The sequence below is a fragment of the Lemur catta genome, chromosome 1, assembly GCF_020740605.2.
Source record: "Lemur catta isolate mLemCat1 chromosome 1, mLemCat1.pri, whole genome shotgun sequence".
Classification (NCBI taxonomy): Eukaryota; Metazoa; Chordata; class Mammalia; order Primates; family Lemuridae; genus Lemur; species Lemur catta.
In genome coordinates this window covers 28,458,151-28,474,766 of record NC_059128.1, presented here as the reverse complement: position 1 = coordinate 28,474,766, position 16,616 = coordinate 28,458,151, and the positions used below count along the sequence as shown (strand labels likewise).

The 16,616-nt window shown below is 35.1% G+C and overlaps 1 protein-coding gene across 2 annotated transcripts in view; it reads left to right on the top strand.

Moving 5' to 3' along the window:
* PCNX1 (pecanex 1) overlaps positions 1-16,616 on the top strand; it is a 160,979-nt gene that overhangs the window by 29,389 nt on the left and 114,974 nt on the right. For both annotated transcript variants that reach the window (XM_045564689.1, XM_045564698.1), the window contains exons 2-3: positions 1,324-1,532; positions 11,669-11,774. In XM_045564689.1, the coding sequence (XP_045420645.1) occupies positions 1,324-1,532; positions 11,669-11,774 (315 nt within the window). The remainder of the gene's footprint in view (positions 1-1,323; positions 1,533-11,668; positions 11,775-16,616) is intronic.

The window sequence follows — 16,616 nt, the reverse complement described above, 5'->3', positions numbered from 1 at the left end:
ATCACCCTCCAGAAGCCTCCGCATGTTGAGTTATCCTGAAGCTCCCAAACCCTGTCCTGGCTTTTTATGAAGGTTCATTACGATTGATTACATCATTCATTGGCCATTGGTGATCAACTCAACCTTCACCCCTCTTGCCTCCCTGGAGGTCACGGAGTGGGACTGAAAGTTCCAACCCTCTAATCACTGATTGCCAGAAGAACCTGCTTGGTTCTTCAAGACCTTTTCAATTTCGCCATCTGAAGCAATTTGAGGTTATCCTTTCCAAGCACATTTGGGGTCATGTTGTCAGATGGCTGAGGCTGGATCTTATGAAAACATGTGGAATCTAGAGCTACAGACATCCAGGATGATCTTTCCCCATGAAAGGGATAAGTTGAGCCTAGTTTTATATTCTGCCAACAGTGACTCTTAGGTCATGCCTTGCAAATGGGTTGGTCTTTAAACCTGCCACCTTTGGATTCAGATTCCCCATCATTTAATCCTCAGGTATGACGGGTCTTCAGTCCCCACACCGAGGACGCTGGACTGACTTATTTAATTTACTCTGTTGCTTGATTCTGTTCTGTATTTTTTATTGGTCAGGCTAAAATTTTTAAGCATTTTAAAGCATTTATTTATTTTAAAATAAAACCTGCTTGGATTTTACATAGCTCCCATGTCTTACCTGGACAGTCACAGTTCTAAGGTCATTCTCATGACAGTTTTAACTTCCAGTTTTCTGGAACACAAAGAATGTCTGTATCCTAAAAAAAAGTTACACAGAGCACACAAACAGGGATTATATTTGGATTACAACCTTGATTTCTTCACATATGGAGTAATATAATACCTTAGCTCTCCAATTGTATTATAAGGTTTTTGGCCTGGACTGTATCCCAGTGCTGGCCAATGGAAATGTAACTAGAGCCACATATGTAATTTAACAGGTTCTAGTAGCCACAGTAAGTAAAAAGAAACAGGTGAAGTGAATTTATTTTATTTAATCCAGTATAATTTAAATGATTATTTCAAGAAATAATCAACATAAAAATTGAGTTAGTTTACATCCTTTTCTTCATACTGATTCTTTGAAATTCCGTGCTATTTTATTCTTACTGCACATCCCAATTCAGACTAACCACATTTCAAGTGATCAATAGCCGCATGTTGCTGGTGGCTTCGGTGTTAGGCAATGCAGTTGTATATGTACTTCTGCAACTTAGCTCTGGTAACATAATTGTTGCTATGTATGTAAATGTGTATATTTATTTTAGGTACAGATTTCTCTAATTGAATAGAAAATATTTTGAAATATATGTCTTTATTTTCTTTCTCTTAAAGGCCCTTCCTTCTTCCATGATTATAGTAGCAGTTTATTGTCCTGTGATAGCTGCTGTTTTCATTGTTCTGAAGATGGTCAACTATCGACTACACAGAGCCCTTGATGCCGGAGAAGTTGTAGATAGGAGTGCAAATGAGTTCACAGATCAGCGAGCCAAAGCTGAACAAGGCAACTGTTCAACCAGGAGAAAAGACAGCAATGGACCGAGGTAAGGAAACCTATGTCACTCTGTTTGTAACGATACAGATCGTGGTATGTGTATAATGGTGGGATTATTGTGTTGTACCTGTTCTCTTTATATGATATTAAGGCAGCATTAGATCTTACACTTTAGATACAATGACGAGTACAGATTGTAATATTAGAACAGAACAAAGCTAACTGGCATGTTTGAGGGATTAAATCAATATCCTTGCCCTCAATACTAAACAAATTAGACCAATCTGCCACTGTATAATAGTTACTTACACCAAAGGCCAAAGTCAATGAAAAACAGCCTAAAGAAATAATTAAACATGGTATATCAATCTCAAAATATACATCTTAAGCAAAGTGTAATAATATTTTACTTGACATTTATAATCTGCATTTTTCACTTAATCTATTGTAAACATCTTTCAGTTTTATATTCTTACCTTAAAAACTTAGCTTCTCCTTTCCTTGATCTTTGCAAGACTGACTTCTTAAAATTCAACTCTGGGCTAGATGTCATCTCCTCTTGGAGGTTTTCCCTTCCCATCCCAGCTGAAGTATTACTCCTATTGCTCACAGTCCCATTCTGTTGGAGACCTTGGCCTCAACCGCTTTCTCTTTGACAGATGAATCTACTTTATTTTATTCATAGTCAGAAGTTTATTGTGACCTCATAGAAATAACAGGTACCAGTAAGTAATATAACAGCAGTTTCTTTGTGAACACTTGACATATATAAACCTATTTAATTCTCAAAACAATTCTATGAGGCAGACACTGTTATTATCCCAGATTTACAGATGTGAAAACTGAGGTGAAAAAGATCAAATAATCTAAGCAGTTGTTTCCACTCAGCATGATATGAACTATTTCAGGTGTCAAAGTACAAGTAATATAATGAAAAGGAGGCATTCTTCCGCGTATTTTCCAGTGCATTGAAAGCCTTTGTTTATCCCTTTTCAGTTACATTTTTATTCATCCCTAACATGATTACCCTGTTTGTTCATTGAACAAATATTTTACCCTTGTAATAATTTTTTATTGCATTAATCACTACCTGAAATTACCTTAATCATTTATTTGCATTTATAAGCTTCTTGAAGGCAGGGGCCTTGTTTTTCCTATACACTATTATATTCCCAGGTCCTAAATCAGAGTCTAGCTCTGATAGGTAGGTACTCAGGAAATACTGGAAGTAGTGAAAACAGTTTTTCTGTGATATTATGTTTCATGATGCATAGTATTCCATTGAGTAGATACATTATAATTTAACTATCCTTTTTTAAATTATTTAAATTATTTCCAAATTTAAATATTAGAAATATCATTGTGATGTTTAAATTTTAGATGATTAAATGTTTTACCATAATTTATCAAAGATGGAATTACTAGAAAGCCTATATACACTGCCAAATTCCAAAGATTTTATTAAAATCTTTTACAAAGGTTTTAGCTAGTAGAAGCAGTACTTTGAGGGCTGCTTGTTTTACACTTTTGACAACACTGAGTATTTAGTGTTTTGAAAAAATGTGATATCTCATTGTTTAATTTTTCCATTTTTAGATTAGTGAAACAGAAATATTTTCCTTGTTATTGCCATTTATATTTGCTGTTTTGTGAATTGCGTATTCTTCTATTGGTGGTTAATTTTTTTGCTGTTTATTTGGAGAAGATATTTATGGAGGATAGCAACTCTTTTCTTTATCTTCTGTGTCAAATACTTTCCCTCAGTTTATAGTATTTTGTCTATTTATATGCCATAATTTATTTTTTTATTTTTATTTTTTTTGAGACAGAGTCTCACTCTGTTGCCCAGGCTAGAGTGCTGTGGCATCAGCCTAGCTCACAGCAACCTCAAACTCCTGGGCTTAAGCAATCCTACTGCCTCAGCCTCCCAAGTAGCTGGGACTACAGACATGTGCCACCATGCCAGGCTAATTTTTTCTATATATTTTTAGTTGTCCAGCTAATTTCTTCCTATTTTTAGTAGAGATGGGGGTCTTGCTCTTGCTCAGGCTGGTCTTGAACTCCTAACCTTGAGCGATCCTCCTGCCTCGGCCTCCCAGAGTGCTAGGATTACAGGTGTGAGCCACCATGCCCGCCTATGTATGTTTGTTATTTCTGCTTTTGATATCAAGTTTTGTAGAATTTTCTCTTCTCCCAAATTATATAAATATTCACTTGTATCTCCTTTCCGTATTTTTATCATTTTACTTTTTACTCTTAAGTTATAGTCAATTTGAAAACATTGTCACTTAATATGTTTGTTTGTCCAAACACCATTCGTTAAATAATTCATTTTTCCCAGTAATTTTAAATCTTTCTTTTTCACGTAGCATACTTACATATACTTCTGTCAGTTTCTGAGCTTTGTTTTCTGCCCCATTGATCTTTCTTTTTTTATTTATACCATACTGTTTTTATCATAGGAGCTTTATAATATGCATAATACTTAGCAGTGTGAATCCCTCCTCAATATTTTTCTTTTTCAGTATTATTTTGGTTATTCTCATACATATATTTACTTTTTTGTGAGATGTCTTCCTATGTGCTCATCCTCCAAAAAATTCCATTAGAATTTTCATAATTATATTAAATTTGGAGAAACTTAACCTTTAAAATAGGAACGTGGATGAGATTTCCATTTATTTTCATATTTTTATTTATCATCCATTTATTCATTTTTCTGTCTCATAGCATTTCAGATTTTTTAAATGGCTTCTGTACATTTCTTAGGTCTATTCTATTTCTATTAATAAATGCATACTCTTACATTGTGGGTAAGCAAACAGAATGTAGACTATGCACTTTGTCAGCTAAGGCTTGAATCACCTCCTAATTGTATGACCTTGGAGGAGTTACTTAAACTTTTTATGCCTTGGCTTCCTCATCAGAATGATGAGGCAAATGATGGGATTATCTCATAGACTTATTACAAGGAGTAAATGAGATAATATACATAAAGCACTTGAACAATTCTTGACATATATTAACTACTTCATACTTGTTCTAATTATTTTTGGATATTATGTGTATTTTTCATTGCTTCTGTTCCATCTTTTAGTTTTAAAAAATTTATTGTGAAATACATACATTCTAGACAGTATGTCAAATATATATATACTTTAGAGAATAATCATGTGAATACTTAATTACCCACCGCACAGCTTAAGAACTAGATTATGCAAATACCATACAAGCTCCTCATACTCCTTTCTTGTTTCATTCCACTCTTTTCTTTAAGAGTAATCATTATCCTGAATTTTATGTGAATAATGTTTTCTTTATTGTTATACAATCTTTGTAGATATTCGTAAGCATATGTATTATTTATTTTGTCTGCTTTAGGACATTCTAAAGAGAATCATACCAAATGTATATTCTCTGTGAGTGGCTGTTTTGGAGAGTATAGTATTTTACATATTATTTTATTGACTTACCCATACTGATGTGTGTAGCTAGAATTTTTTTTTTTTTTTTTTGTGACAGGGTCTTGCTCTGTTGCCTAGGCCTAGAGTGCAGTGATGTCATCATAGCTCACTACAGCCTCGAACTCCTGGGCGCAAGTGATCCTCCTGCCTTAGCCTCCCAAGTAGCTGGGACTACGGGCTTTTGCCGCCACACCCAGCTAATTTTTCTAATTTTTGTAGAGATGGAGTCTTGTTATGTTGCTCAAGCGGTCTTCTCACCTTGGTCTCCCCAAGTGCTAGGATTACAGGTGTGAGCTACCATGCCTGGCCTGTAGCTAGAAGTATTCAGAGTCACTGTCATACAGTCTACCACTGTAGGGATAGACTACAATCTTTTTATCCATTCTTCTGTTGATAGCTATTCAGATTCTTTCCAGTTTTTTCCTCTGGTAACACATTAATGTATATATCTTCTGGTACACGTGTATATCTAGTTTATATAAGCTGGTCCACAGGACATTTTTATGTTCAATTTTATTAGGCAATTCCAAGCTGTTTGCTAATGATTTTACCAGTTTACGCTCTTAGCAGTAATGTATGAAAGCCCTTATTGTTCCACATCCTTATGCACAGTAGATACTGGCAAACTTTAAGAATTTGCCATTCACTTAAGTATAAATTATGTCTCATTATGACTTAGTTAACTTTGCTGATTACTAATGAGGTTGAGAGTCTTATTTTATATATATGGTCCCTTTAGATTTTCTCTTCTTTCCAATGCCCATTTATGTCTTTAGTTTTCTTTGGAGCTGTCTTTTTCTTAGTGATTATTAGGAATTTTTTAATATAATCATACTACTCTTTTACTAGTTATGTACACTATAGACATCTCCCAGTTTGTAACTTGTCATTTTGGTTTCCTTAAGGTTTCTTATGATTATTGTACATTCTTAAATTGAATATAATGAAATTGATCATTTTTAGTAGTTAACATTTCATATTCATATTTAATATTTAATATTCTTCTTGTCTTTTTAAAATTTCATGTTTTGTTTTTTTTTTACATTTCAGTTCTACCTGAAATTATTTTATTCTGTGGTGTCAGGTAGGGACTTAAGAGTTACTGTTTTCTTTATGAATGACTGGTTTACCCAGTATTGGTTAAATGGACTATCTTTTCTTTAGTAACCTGCAGTATTCTCTCTGGCATAAATTAAGTTTTCAGATATGGTGGTGTGTTTCTGGAGTGTCTTCTGTTCTGTTGATCTAGTTGCCTATGCCTATGCCATTAGCACACTGTCCTAATTATATCTTTATAATTATGTAGCTTTATATCATGGCTCTTGGTAGCCGGTGGGGCAAACTTCCCACCTTGTTCTTTTTCAGGAGTGACTTTGCTATTCTTGGCTCTTGGCTTTTTGATATAAACTTTAGAGTCCACTAGACAAAGTCTGCAAGAACTTGATATTTTTATTGGAATTGTACTGAATATGTAGATCCCTCTATGAGAATTTATATCTTTATAATATTGAATTTCTCCATTTATGTAGTTTTTCAAAAATGTCTTCCAGTAAAGTTTTAATCATTTTCTCCATGAAAAGGATATTTATTATTTTATAGTGTTTCTACTATTATAAAACTTTTTTATAATTATATTTTCTGTTTTTTCTTCCTTAACAGTAGCAGTTTACTTTATCCAGCAACCTTATTAAACTCTCTTATTAATGGTGATACTTTGGTCTGTAGGTTATTTCTTTTTTTTTTTCTTTTTTTTTTCTGGAGACAGAGTCTGACTCTGTTTCCCAGGCTAGAGTGCCATGGTAGCTCACAGCAACCTCAAACTCATGGGCTTGAGCGATCCTCCTGCCTCAGTAGGAGGCAGTAGCTGGGACTACAGATGTGTGCCACCACACCTGGCTAATTTTTTTATTTTTAGTAGAGATGGGGTCTTGCTCTTGCTCAGGCTGGTCTTGATCTCCTCATCTTAAGTGATCCTCCCACCTCGGCCTCCCAGAGTGCTAGCTAGCATTACAGACATGAGCCACCACGCCTGGCCTGGTTTTTTCTTGATTTTCTATAAATGATGACAGTTGTATTTCTTCCTTTCTAATCCTTCTTCTTTTTGATTAATGTTTTCATTGGCTGTGACTCCTAGCACATGGTTAAATTGGAAGTGGTACACCATGGTTATTGGTGTACATCCATGTCTTTTTTTCTAATCTTAAAGAGAGTATTTTTTTCACCATTAAGTAACACCTTTTTTGTAGGTTTTGATTTTGACATCTTCTTTTCCTTTCCCTCCCACTTGTAGAATCTCACATTTTGTTCTAAGAAAAAATGAACAGGAAAATAAATACTTTTATTTCTAGAGCCCATCCCCATGCTTGCTACATTATAGCTATCAATTTGTTGCCTGAATGAATAAATATAGTAGGACTACTTGAGCCTTATGTTTTTCACTGGTCTCTCTTTTATGTGGTATAGCAGTTCAAAAATGCTTAAATCTTTATCTTAGAGAAAGAGTCAAAGTTACTAATGTTTGTATCACATTGCTAATGCTTTAGGAGAGGATATTGAATTTTATGATTTAAATACAAATATTTGGAGACAGATCATATTTTCTCTGTTTCTCATGGCAGTAACACTTATTATGAACTAAGGATCAGCTTAAACTCTGAAGCTGAATTTTAGGCGAAGTTTCCTGAGAGAGATATATTCTATTTAAGAACTTTATTTTTATCTATTCATATTTTTTATGAGCACCATTTTAACCTAGATTAGGTTTATAAATTTAGTACTGTGATGGTGCTGCAGAGTTTCTGATCAAAGCCTGAACATGAACAATTAATGTGATACTAATAACAAATTAGTTTGTGAAGTCTCCTCTATAATTCAGATTAGACCCCTTCTGCTTTTCTGCCTTTCCCTGTACCTGGTTTTTTTTCTTTTTAACAGATGGGGAAATTAAGGCAGAAAGGTAGAGATTCCCTGAATTTGGTGTATTGCTTACTGCAGTAGACCACTTTGCTTCTGTGAGAATTGTAAACTACTATACTTTCCAGGTATGTGCTGAAATCTCCATTGCTGAAAACCTGCAAGTCTTGCTAATAAAGAAAACTCTTACTCAGCCATTTATATGTTTAGCTATATTTAGAACATCTATAGCTTGGCTAAAAGTTTTACTGTGGAATTTGTAGAGAAGAGAGAAGTACAGAAATTTTGCTAGATGATTTTTTTTTTTTTAAAGCAGGTGTCCATTTTTTCCATCATCTTTTTTGTTCCTTTGATAGCTCATTTCTTCCTACCCAGTGTTGACCATTAACCATTAGTTTTAGATCCTTGTTTCTCAACTGGGGGTGATTTTGCCCCCAAATTCCCGGAATTTGGCAATGTCTGGAGACATTTTTTTGATTGTCATAACTTGAGGGAATGCTGCTGCTATCTAGTGTGTGAAGGCCAGGGATGCTGCTAGCCATCCTACAATGCACAGGACAGTCTTCCACGATCAAGAATTAGGTGGCCCCAGAATGTCAGCAGGGCTGTGGTTAAAAATCCTTTTTCTAGATAATGGTGTTTACTTTTGTTTTTGAACTGGAAAGAGAACTTCATGCCCATTTGGTATAAGGTAGTATTGTTTCTTAGAAAGAACATGGGCTGGCTGGTCCGAAGGTAGTGAGTTATCTCACTTGATTGTTCACAGTCAGTTACAGATTGAACTCCTTGTTCTGTTACTTTCCCTCCTCCTCACTACTGCACTTGACTAGTCTTAAAAAAAAAACAAAGAAAGAACATGGGCTTTAAGGTTCATAGACCTGGTTTTCAAACCTATCTCAGTTCATGCTGGTTATGAGTACTTATATTTAGGTGTGTGAAAAAAAAAAAGAAAGAACAGACATAACACATTGTAGAGTGCTGATAAGTATTGTTTGTTTTCTTCCCTCCCATCTGAACTCCATATCCCAATGACTCAGTTTATGTTGTTTACTCCTCTTACACCTTAGACAAGTTTTTATAGCTTTTGATTTTTAGTGTTTTCATGTATAAAATGAGAATAGTAGTACTTATATGATAGATTAGGAAAGATTTCATCAGAGAATGCAAGTAAAGCACATACTCCTATGATTGAAATATAATAGATACTTAGTAAATATTTGTTTTCATTTATCAATAATAACTTTATGTTCAAATTGTAATCATTTGGACTTGCTATCAGAAGTGATGTATAAAACTAGGCAACATTGTCTGTCAACTGACAAATGTGGTCTCGCCATACAGTAGAACATTATTTAACCATAAAAAGGAATGAATGCATGCTACAAACATGGATAAACCTTGAAAACATTATGCTAGGTGAAAGAAGCCAGTCCCAAAAGATCACCTACTATATAATTCCATTTATATGAAATGTTCAGAATAGGCAGATCTGTAGAGCCAGAAGGTAGAATAGTGGTTGTCTAGGGCTGGAGAGGATGGAAAAGGGGAGTAATAGCTAAAGGGGTTTGTTTTTGAGGTGATACAAATGTCCTAGAGTTGATGGTTTTATAACTTTATGGATATACTAAAAACCATTGAATTTTACAGTTTAAATGGGTGAATTTATGGTATGTGAATCATATATCAATAAAACTGATAGTGTAAACTAAGCAAGATGAGGGCTCTCTGTCCTTTCTCTAGTGTTGAGTATTTTATTTCTTAATCTGTACCTTGCCCTTCATCTTGTGATTTCTGTGGATCTCACTTAGAGGACGTATTCTAGTGGAGATAACAGTAATATTGGTGGTTATTACTCACCACGAATGCAGTGTGCTGATAGCTGACTCTGTATACATATTAAGATTTTTCCAGTTTAGAAAAATTTCTCATACTGGCCTATATAGCTTCTATGAGTTAACACCAAACAACTCTCAGACTTGAACATATTCTACATTTCTCACACATGGGCATGTGTGTAGAGAATTGGCCATTACATTTGTAACTGAGTTCCAATATGTTTTATTTTTATAAATGGATAGCAAGTTAGAAAGCTAATTTTCCTTATTGAACATTAGCTAGCTAACTGTAGCCAATGGCCTAGAGTTAGGAACCCATTAATAGGAACCCAGGAACATTATAGTTATGAGACCATTAATAATAAAAACATGTTAGAATTCAAACTACTATAATAATAGATACTTAAATGGAAGGTATGCTTTCAAGCAAATGATATTTTGCTTGTATCTTTTGATTGCAAGGGTCAGAATACCTCACCTAAATAGGCTCGAGGGAATTTACTGCTCACATTACTGTAAAGTCTGCATGTGAGAAATGTCTTCAGGTGTATCAGCATGCAGAGTTTCAAACATTTGCTTTATGTCCCCACTTCCCTTCTTTTAGCCAAGCTCTGCTCTTTTCTATTAGTTGGCTTCTTAGGCAGGCTCTCCCTTACGGTTGTAAGATGGCTGCAGCAGCTCCAGGCTTACATCTCTTCCTAAGTCTAGCAGATAGAAATTCCCTCTCTCAACAGTAGGAGACTCCTGGCCTGATTCATACTAGCCCGTGTTGGGCCGTGTACTTGTTCCAGAACTAATCTCAATAGCCACAAGAATGGGATGTGCTGATTGACATTGGCCAGTTAAGTCCACCCCTAAACTTGAGGATGGGGTCAATATTACCCAAAACCCTGTGAGAATTTGGAAAGAGGGGATTTAGCAGAAGAATTTTGGGTTGCTTTTTTTGTTAGCCAGGAGGCTAAATTGGATGCTGGATGGCTAGTTTATATCTATTATAATGTCCAGAAATATACTAGAACTTTTATCCTGAGAATAAATAGCTAAAAATTTTATTGAGTACTTACTGTTTGCACCAGGAAGAATAAGTAAAAAAAAAAACCTTTGGGCAAAAAAATAGGATTATGGCTTGTTCTAAGAGTTGTTTTCCTAAGGAAACTTATTGTATGGCATTTTCTAAGTTTTTTGAAATTTGGTGTGATTTTTCTTTTCCCTAATTTTGACTTCCTGTTATCTGTAAGTACCATATATGGGCTTCCCCAGCTCTTTGAATCTAGTACTTTTCTCTCTTTGGTCTTTCTATATTGCTACTACATATCATCGTTTTACTTTTTTAACTTACGCCTTCAAATTCAGCACACACAAATCTAAAATCTTAGTTTCCAGTTCTGTAAAACAGGTTAGTAGTATCCCAGTTAAATTGTACTTACTTAAATAATACAGATACAAATAGCTTGACCAGGATGATTGTTCTCTTTATGTGTTCATCATTGTGTCATGCAGCTCAGTCACACTGATCTCTTGGAGAGATCAGTTGATGGTATATCTGATTACTTTCTGTGTTTACAATTGACCAATTTCTCTTTGCTCTTGGGGAAAAAAAGCAAACGTTTCTTTGCAAGAGTGGTTTTATGGCACGTATAACATATTTAGTATGCTATAATTATAAGTAAGACCAGTTTCTAATGTTTGATTGGATGTAGACAGTTTGAGATTAGAGAGTTTTAAATATTTTCAAGTAGTGATGTGGTTGTAAAATAGTTGCCATTATCAGACTTGTAAATGAACAATGATCATTCTTTCCTTTTATTGCTTGCTCCATTAAAAATCAGAACCTTTTGGTTTTATAGAAAAAAGTATAATAATAATATAAATAAATATAAGTATAAAGTATAAAATAATATAAATAAGAAACAGAAAAACATGGTGTCAGAACAATGATAGTTACTGTCTCTTTCTCATTTTTTTCTCCACAGTGATCCTGGTGGAGGGATTGAAATGTCTGAGTTCATTCGAGAGGCCACACCCCCAGTTGGTTGCAGTTCAAGAAATTCTTATGCGGGTCTAGATCCAAGCAACCAGGTAGGGACCTGAGCTCTTCTATTTTGCCTTTTTCCCTTCTTCCTGGTGGTGGTCTCAGTTATTCTTATGTCTGCAATAGACAATTGGTGTTTTGTTTTATCTTTCTGATTATTATTTTTTGATTGTTTATTAATAACATCTTTTAATAACATTCTTTTAAAGTGACTTTTCACATTAATTACATGTTTGTTGAGCATGTACCTCATGCTTATTTTTAGGTATATGGTTTTGATCAAGACAGTTGTGAATGCCATTAGGAGATTTAGCTTCTAGCTTGCATTGTCTTATTTGCCTTCACATCATCATCTGTATTGGAGAGGTATAGATGTCTGTGGTTATCCCTAGTTGAAACATAGCAAAAAAGTTAAATAACTTGCTCAAAGTCTCAGTGTTCAAGATGTTAATGATAAGAGCTAAAAGTAAAATACAAATCTACTTTTGCCAACTTTAATGTCTTTTTGCTCTGTAACATTTACTTTTAACGTAAAATAGTAGCTCTGAAAGTATTATCTCAAAACTTGGCTGAAGCCCGGACTCTCATTCTGGCTAACCTTGGCTGGACCTTTGCTGCTACAGCTCTCTTATTCGTCCTCAACATCTGCTACACAAGTCAGAGTCCCAGTTATTCCTGCTTGTCTTCTCAGCAGATGTCTTTACTAGGTAGAGTAAAATTCTGTAAGTATAAGATTGTAAACTTTGTGAGAAACTTTAAAGGTTTTTTCATATTAAACTATGGGTTTTAGTGGTCATTATGTCAGCCCTTCATTATGTAGAAGAAGAAATAGCTGATTGATATCAAGGTCTAAGCTAGACCTCACTTCTCACTTCAGCTTTCCTATTGTTATACTGCTAGTACTCAGCTTGTGGATTGAAGCTTCCTTTCTGTTCTAGAGAGAGACTTACTCCTCTTTATTTTCTGGCCTAACTCTAGCTCATCTTGTAACTGCCTCCCATTTCTCAAGATTTTTTCAAAGACCTTATGGTGTTGACCCTTTCTTTTGCACTTATTTATGCTATTATGGAGCACTTATTTGTAGTACTTATTTTAGTGCTTAGTTTTTGGTGTATGGTATGTGGCAGTTTATAAGCCTCTACAGAGTAGGTTTTCTTCTTTTTTCCACTGTCTAATCTACTGCCTTGTGTACAGTTCACTTTTAATTAATGGTTACTAATTATATTTACGTGTATAGGTAATAGAACTTTAGAGCTAGAATCAGACCTCTCTCCTCATTTAACAAATGAGTAAGTAGCACACATAAATTCCACTAACTCTATCCCATAGTGTTCTACTCTTCTACACTGGTAGCCCTATATTAGCTAAGAACAATACTATGGAAAACGCCATATTCTATGAATCAAAATCTTGAACAGAATTTTGTTTCCTAATATATTTTGATAGATTTGCCTCCATCTGAATTGCATTTTCATGATTTAAAGTTGAAGTGAAAGAATTTTTGGTAACGGTTTTAATTGTGATTTAGTATAGAACAAGCAGGTCCTTAAATTTGTCTTCCTTCCATAACAAACTGATGAAATGAGAGGTGTCAGAATTTAAAAGAAAAAAATATTGTGAATGGGGCTATGACATACTAATTAGATTGATACTTTTTAAGTTTCAGATTTTACAATGCCTGTTTGAAGAAGAGTGTTACTATCCTTGATCCTGTTTTTTGTTGGCTTTGTGCCTTTTTCAGTATCTTTTTGTAGACTAAAATGACTCAATCCTTGAACATGGCTGCATGTTTTATATTTTTAATTAACCCTAGCTTTCTTCTTGACAAATGTAGGCAGTGTCAAATTACCCCGAGGAATAAGGCTACATTTTTCCAATAATTTTTTGGAGAGCCACACCTTTTTTTGATTTTTGTAGTAGGACAGGTGAAAAGAGTATAGCAGTGGCCGGCCACCTTTGGATACTCTGCCCTTGGCATTGCGTCTGTTGGAATTTGCCCTGTTTGTTTTAAGGAGAGAGTCCCTTCTTGAATGTAATTAAAGCATATGTGCACACAGCATGCCTTTTCCTTATAATAGAAACTTTTTACCTAAAATAGTAATTTTTGAATAAACATTGGCCAGTATTACAAGTTGTGCTAATAGGATTGTAGTGTTTTTGTTTTATACTGTTTATAGCAAAGTAAAAGCTTGACATAATTATTGTTACCCTTTAGAGAAGCTGAGGGGAAGAAGTAGAATCAGGCTTTTTGTATATTTGTGGAGATATTATCAATGTAGACATACTGTTTTTTCTTTTACATATTCTGTTATATATCATTTGTTGTCACACATTATCATAGTTGTTTATGTAACTGTCTTCTGTATTAAATAATGGACTCATGGACCATAGTGGCTACGTCATAGTCATTGTTATTCTTTCTTTCTTGCCGTCTCTACCCTTCTCCCTTCCATCTTCTACCCTCATTTCCCTTTCCTTTCATTTTTCCCCCTTTTTTTCTCTCCCTTGTCTTCTTCTCTTTTCTTTTGTTACTTGTCTACCTTCAAATATTTTAGTGCTTGATAGTATTCAAGGCATTTTACTTAATCTAGGATGGGGAGTGGTCTTACCCTCAAAGAGATTGTGACTTCATAGTAGATATGATATAAGTAACCAGACTTATAAATGTGATATGTATTACTAAGGAAATATAAGTGCAAGACGCAAAGTAATTATTGCCTTAGAAATGGTACAGGCCGGGTGTGGTGGCTCACACCTGTAATCCTAGCACTCTGGAAGGCCAAGGTGGGTGGATCCTTTGAGTTCAGGAGTTCGAGACCAGCCTGAGCAAGAGCGAGACCCTGTCTCTACTAAAAATAGAAAGAAATTAGCAGGACAACTAAAAAAATATATATAAAAAATTAGCCGGGCATGGTGGTGCATGCCTGTAGTCCCAGCTACTTGGGAGGCGGAGGCAGGAGGATTGCTTGAGCCTAGGAGTTTGAGGTTGCTGTGAGCGAGGCTGACGCTATGGCACGCTATCCTGGGCAACAGAGTGAGACTCTGTCTCAAAAAAAAAAAAGAAATGGTACAGAAGGGCTAATGATTTCCGAGGAGAAAATAATTATTTCCAGCTGAAGAGAAAGGCCAGGCTTTGTAGGGGAAGTGGCCTTGCCCAATATGCTCTCTAGTTAGAAGTAACCTTTCTTCTCTGACATCCATCATCCTTCCTGGACCTTTCCTATGGCACTTATCAAAGAGAAGAAATAGTGGAATGTTTTAGTTTATGCAAACTGCTTAAATAAATTTCACCCCCGCAAATGTAGGAAGATATTATTTTTTCTTAATTTTTTTCATTTTTTGAAAATTTAACAAATCACAGTAAACAAAAAGAAGAAAATTAAAATCATCCATAATGTAATCGAAAAACTTTCCTAAACAAAGTGGAATTATAGTGTGTATGCTGTATGGAAGTTGATTCTCTTTAGCAAATGCATCATGAATGTTAATGTCATTAGGTATTTTTCTACAGTGACACTTTGAGGAATGCATTGCATTTGGATGTACTATAATTTATATCCTTGATCCTCTGTTTTTTCATATGCAAATAGTCATGATGCTTAGATATTTTTGGGGGAAGCTTAATACAGAAAAGCATGAAGAGCAAAATTTAATTGCCCCATTGTATCCATTAAGAATGCTTTTTTTTCTTTGGAGACAGAGTCTTGCTCTGTTGCCTGGGCTAGATTGCTGTGGCATCAGTCTAGCTAATGATGCCCAGCTAATTTTTCTATTTTTAGTATAGTCAGGGTCTCACTCTTGGCTCAGGCTGGTCTTGAACTCCTGAGTTCAAGTGATCCACCCACCTTGGCCTCTTCAGAGTGCTAGGATTACAGGCATGAGCCACCAGTGCCCAGCCAAGAATGCTTTTGTCAGCAAGTAATAGAATATCCAACTAACAGTGACTTAAAGAGATAGGAGTCTGTCACCTAAATCTGGAGGTGATTGTTCAGCAGCTCAGTAATGTTAGGGTTCTGGTTTGGCGTTTTCACAGTTCTCTAGGCTTTTCCCTCAGGGTTACAGGATGAGTACAGCAGCTTCAGTTATGATTATTGAAAAGTTAGGAGGCAGGCAACGGTGTGGGCAGAGAGATTTTCCTTGGGTCACCTTCTTGGCAGACATGAAAAGATCTTTTACTGGAGCTGTCCAGCATTCTCTCCCATACATTCATTGACCGTAACTAGGTCATATACCAACCTCTAGACAGGGGACTGGGCCTACTTCTCATGGACCAGAAGATGTATGACCAGTGCCTGAACAAAATAAGGAGCTTATTAAGGAAGGAGAAGGAGAACACTTTGAGGTTGTGAGCAAATGACTACTATGCCCATATTCAAAAAGTTTTGGGTGTTTTTTTTAAAGTTTAAATTCTTAGAAGGGTATGCATAAAATGGTATTTTTGTTGACATGTTTGTTTTTAAATTTCTATCCAGGAAATTATGTGTTTATAACTCTAGTAGAAGAATAATGTGTGTTAGTTCTATAACTTGTGTAGCAGGTGTGGTAAGAACGAAACTTTTCTTTTTCAGTAAAATGCTTTTTGGCCTTTTTCATTCTGGGTAATTGCAGTGCCTTTTATAGCTAATTGAAAGTAGAAATTAGGAAAAACTGGGAGAATCAAGCTTAATAAATAGCTAAAAATACTACAAAGCTTATTTTTTATTGGCTGCATCAAGAGTTTATTGGTAGTTTCAACCCATATCTGTGTGCTTATTTTTATTTACTTTTTACGCTGGCATATAGCTTATATAGCATTGTACGCATCTTCAGTATGTAGCTCAGGGAATTTTTACATCTGTGTACATCCATTCAATTGCCATCCAGATCAAGAAAGTCCCTCATGCCCCTTC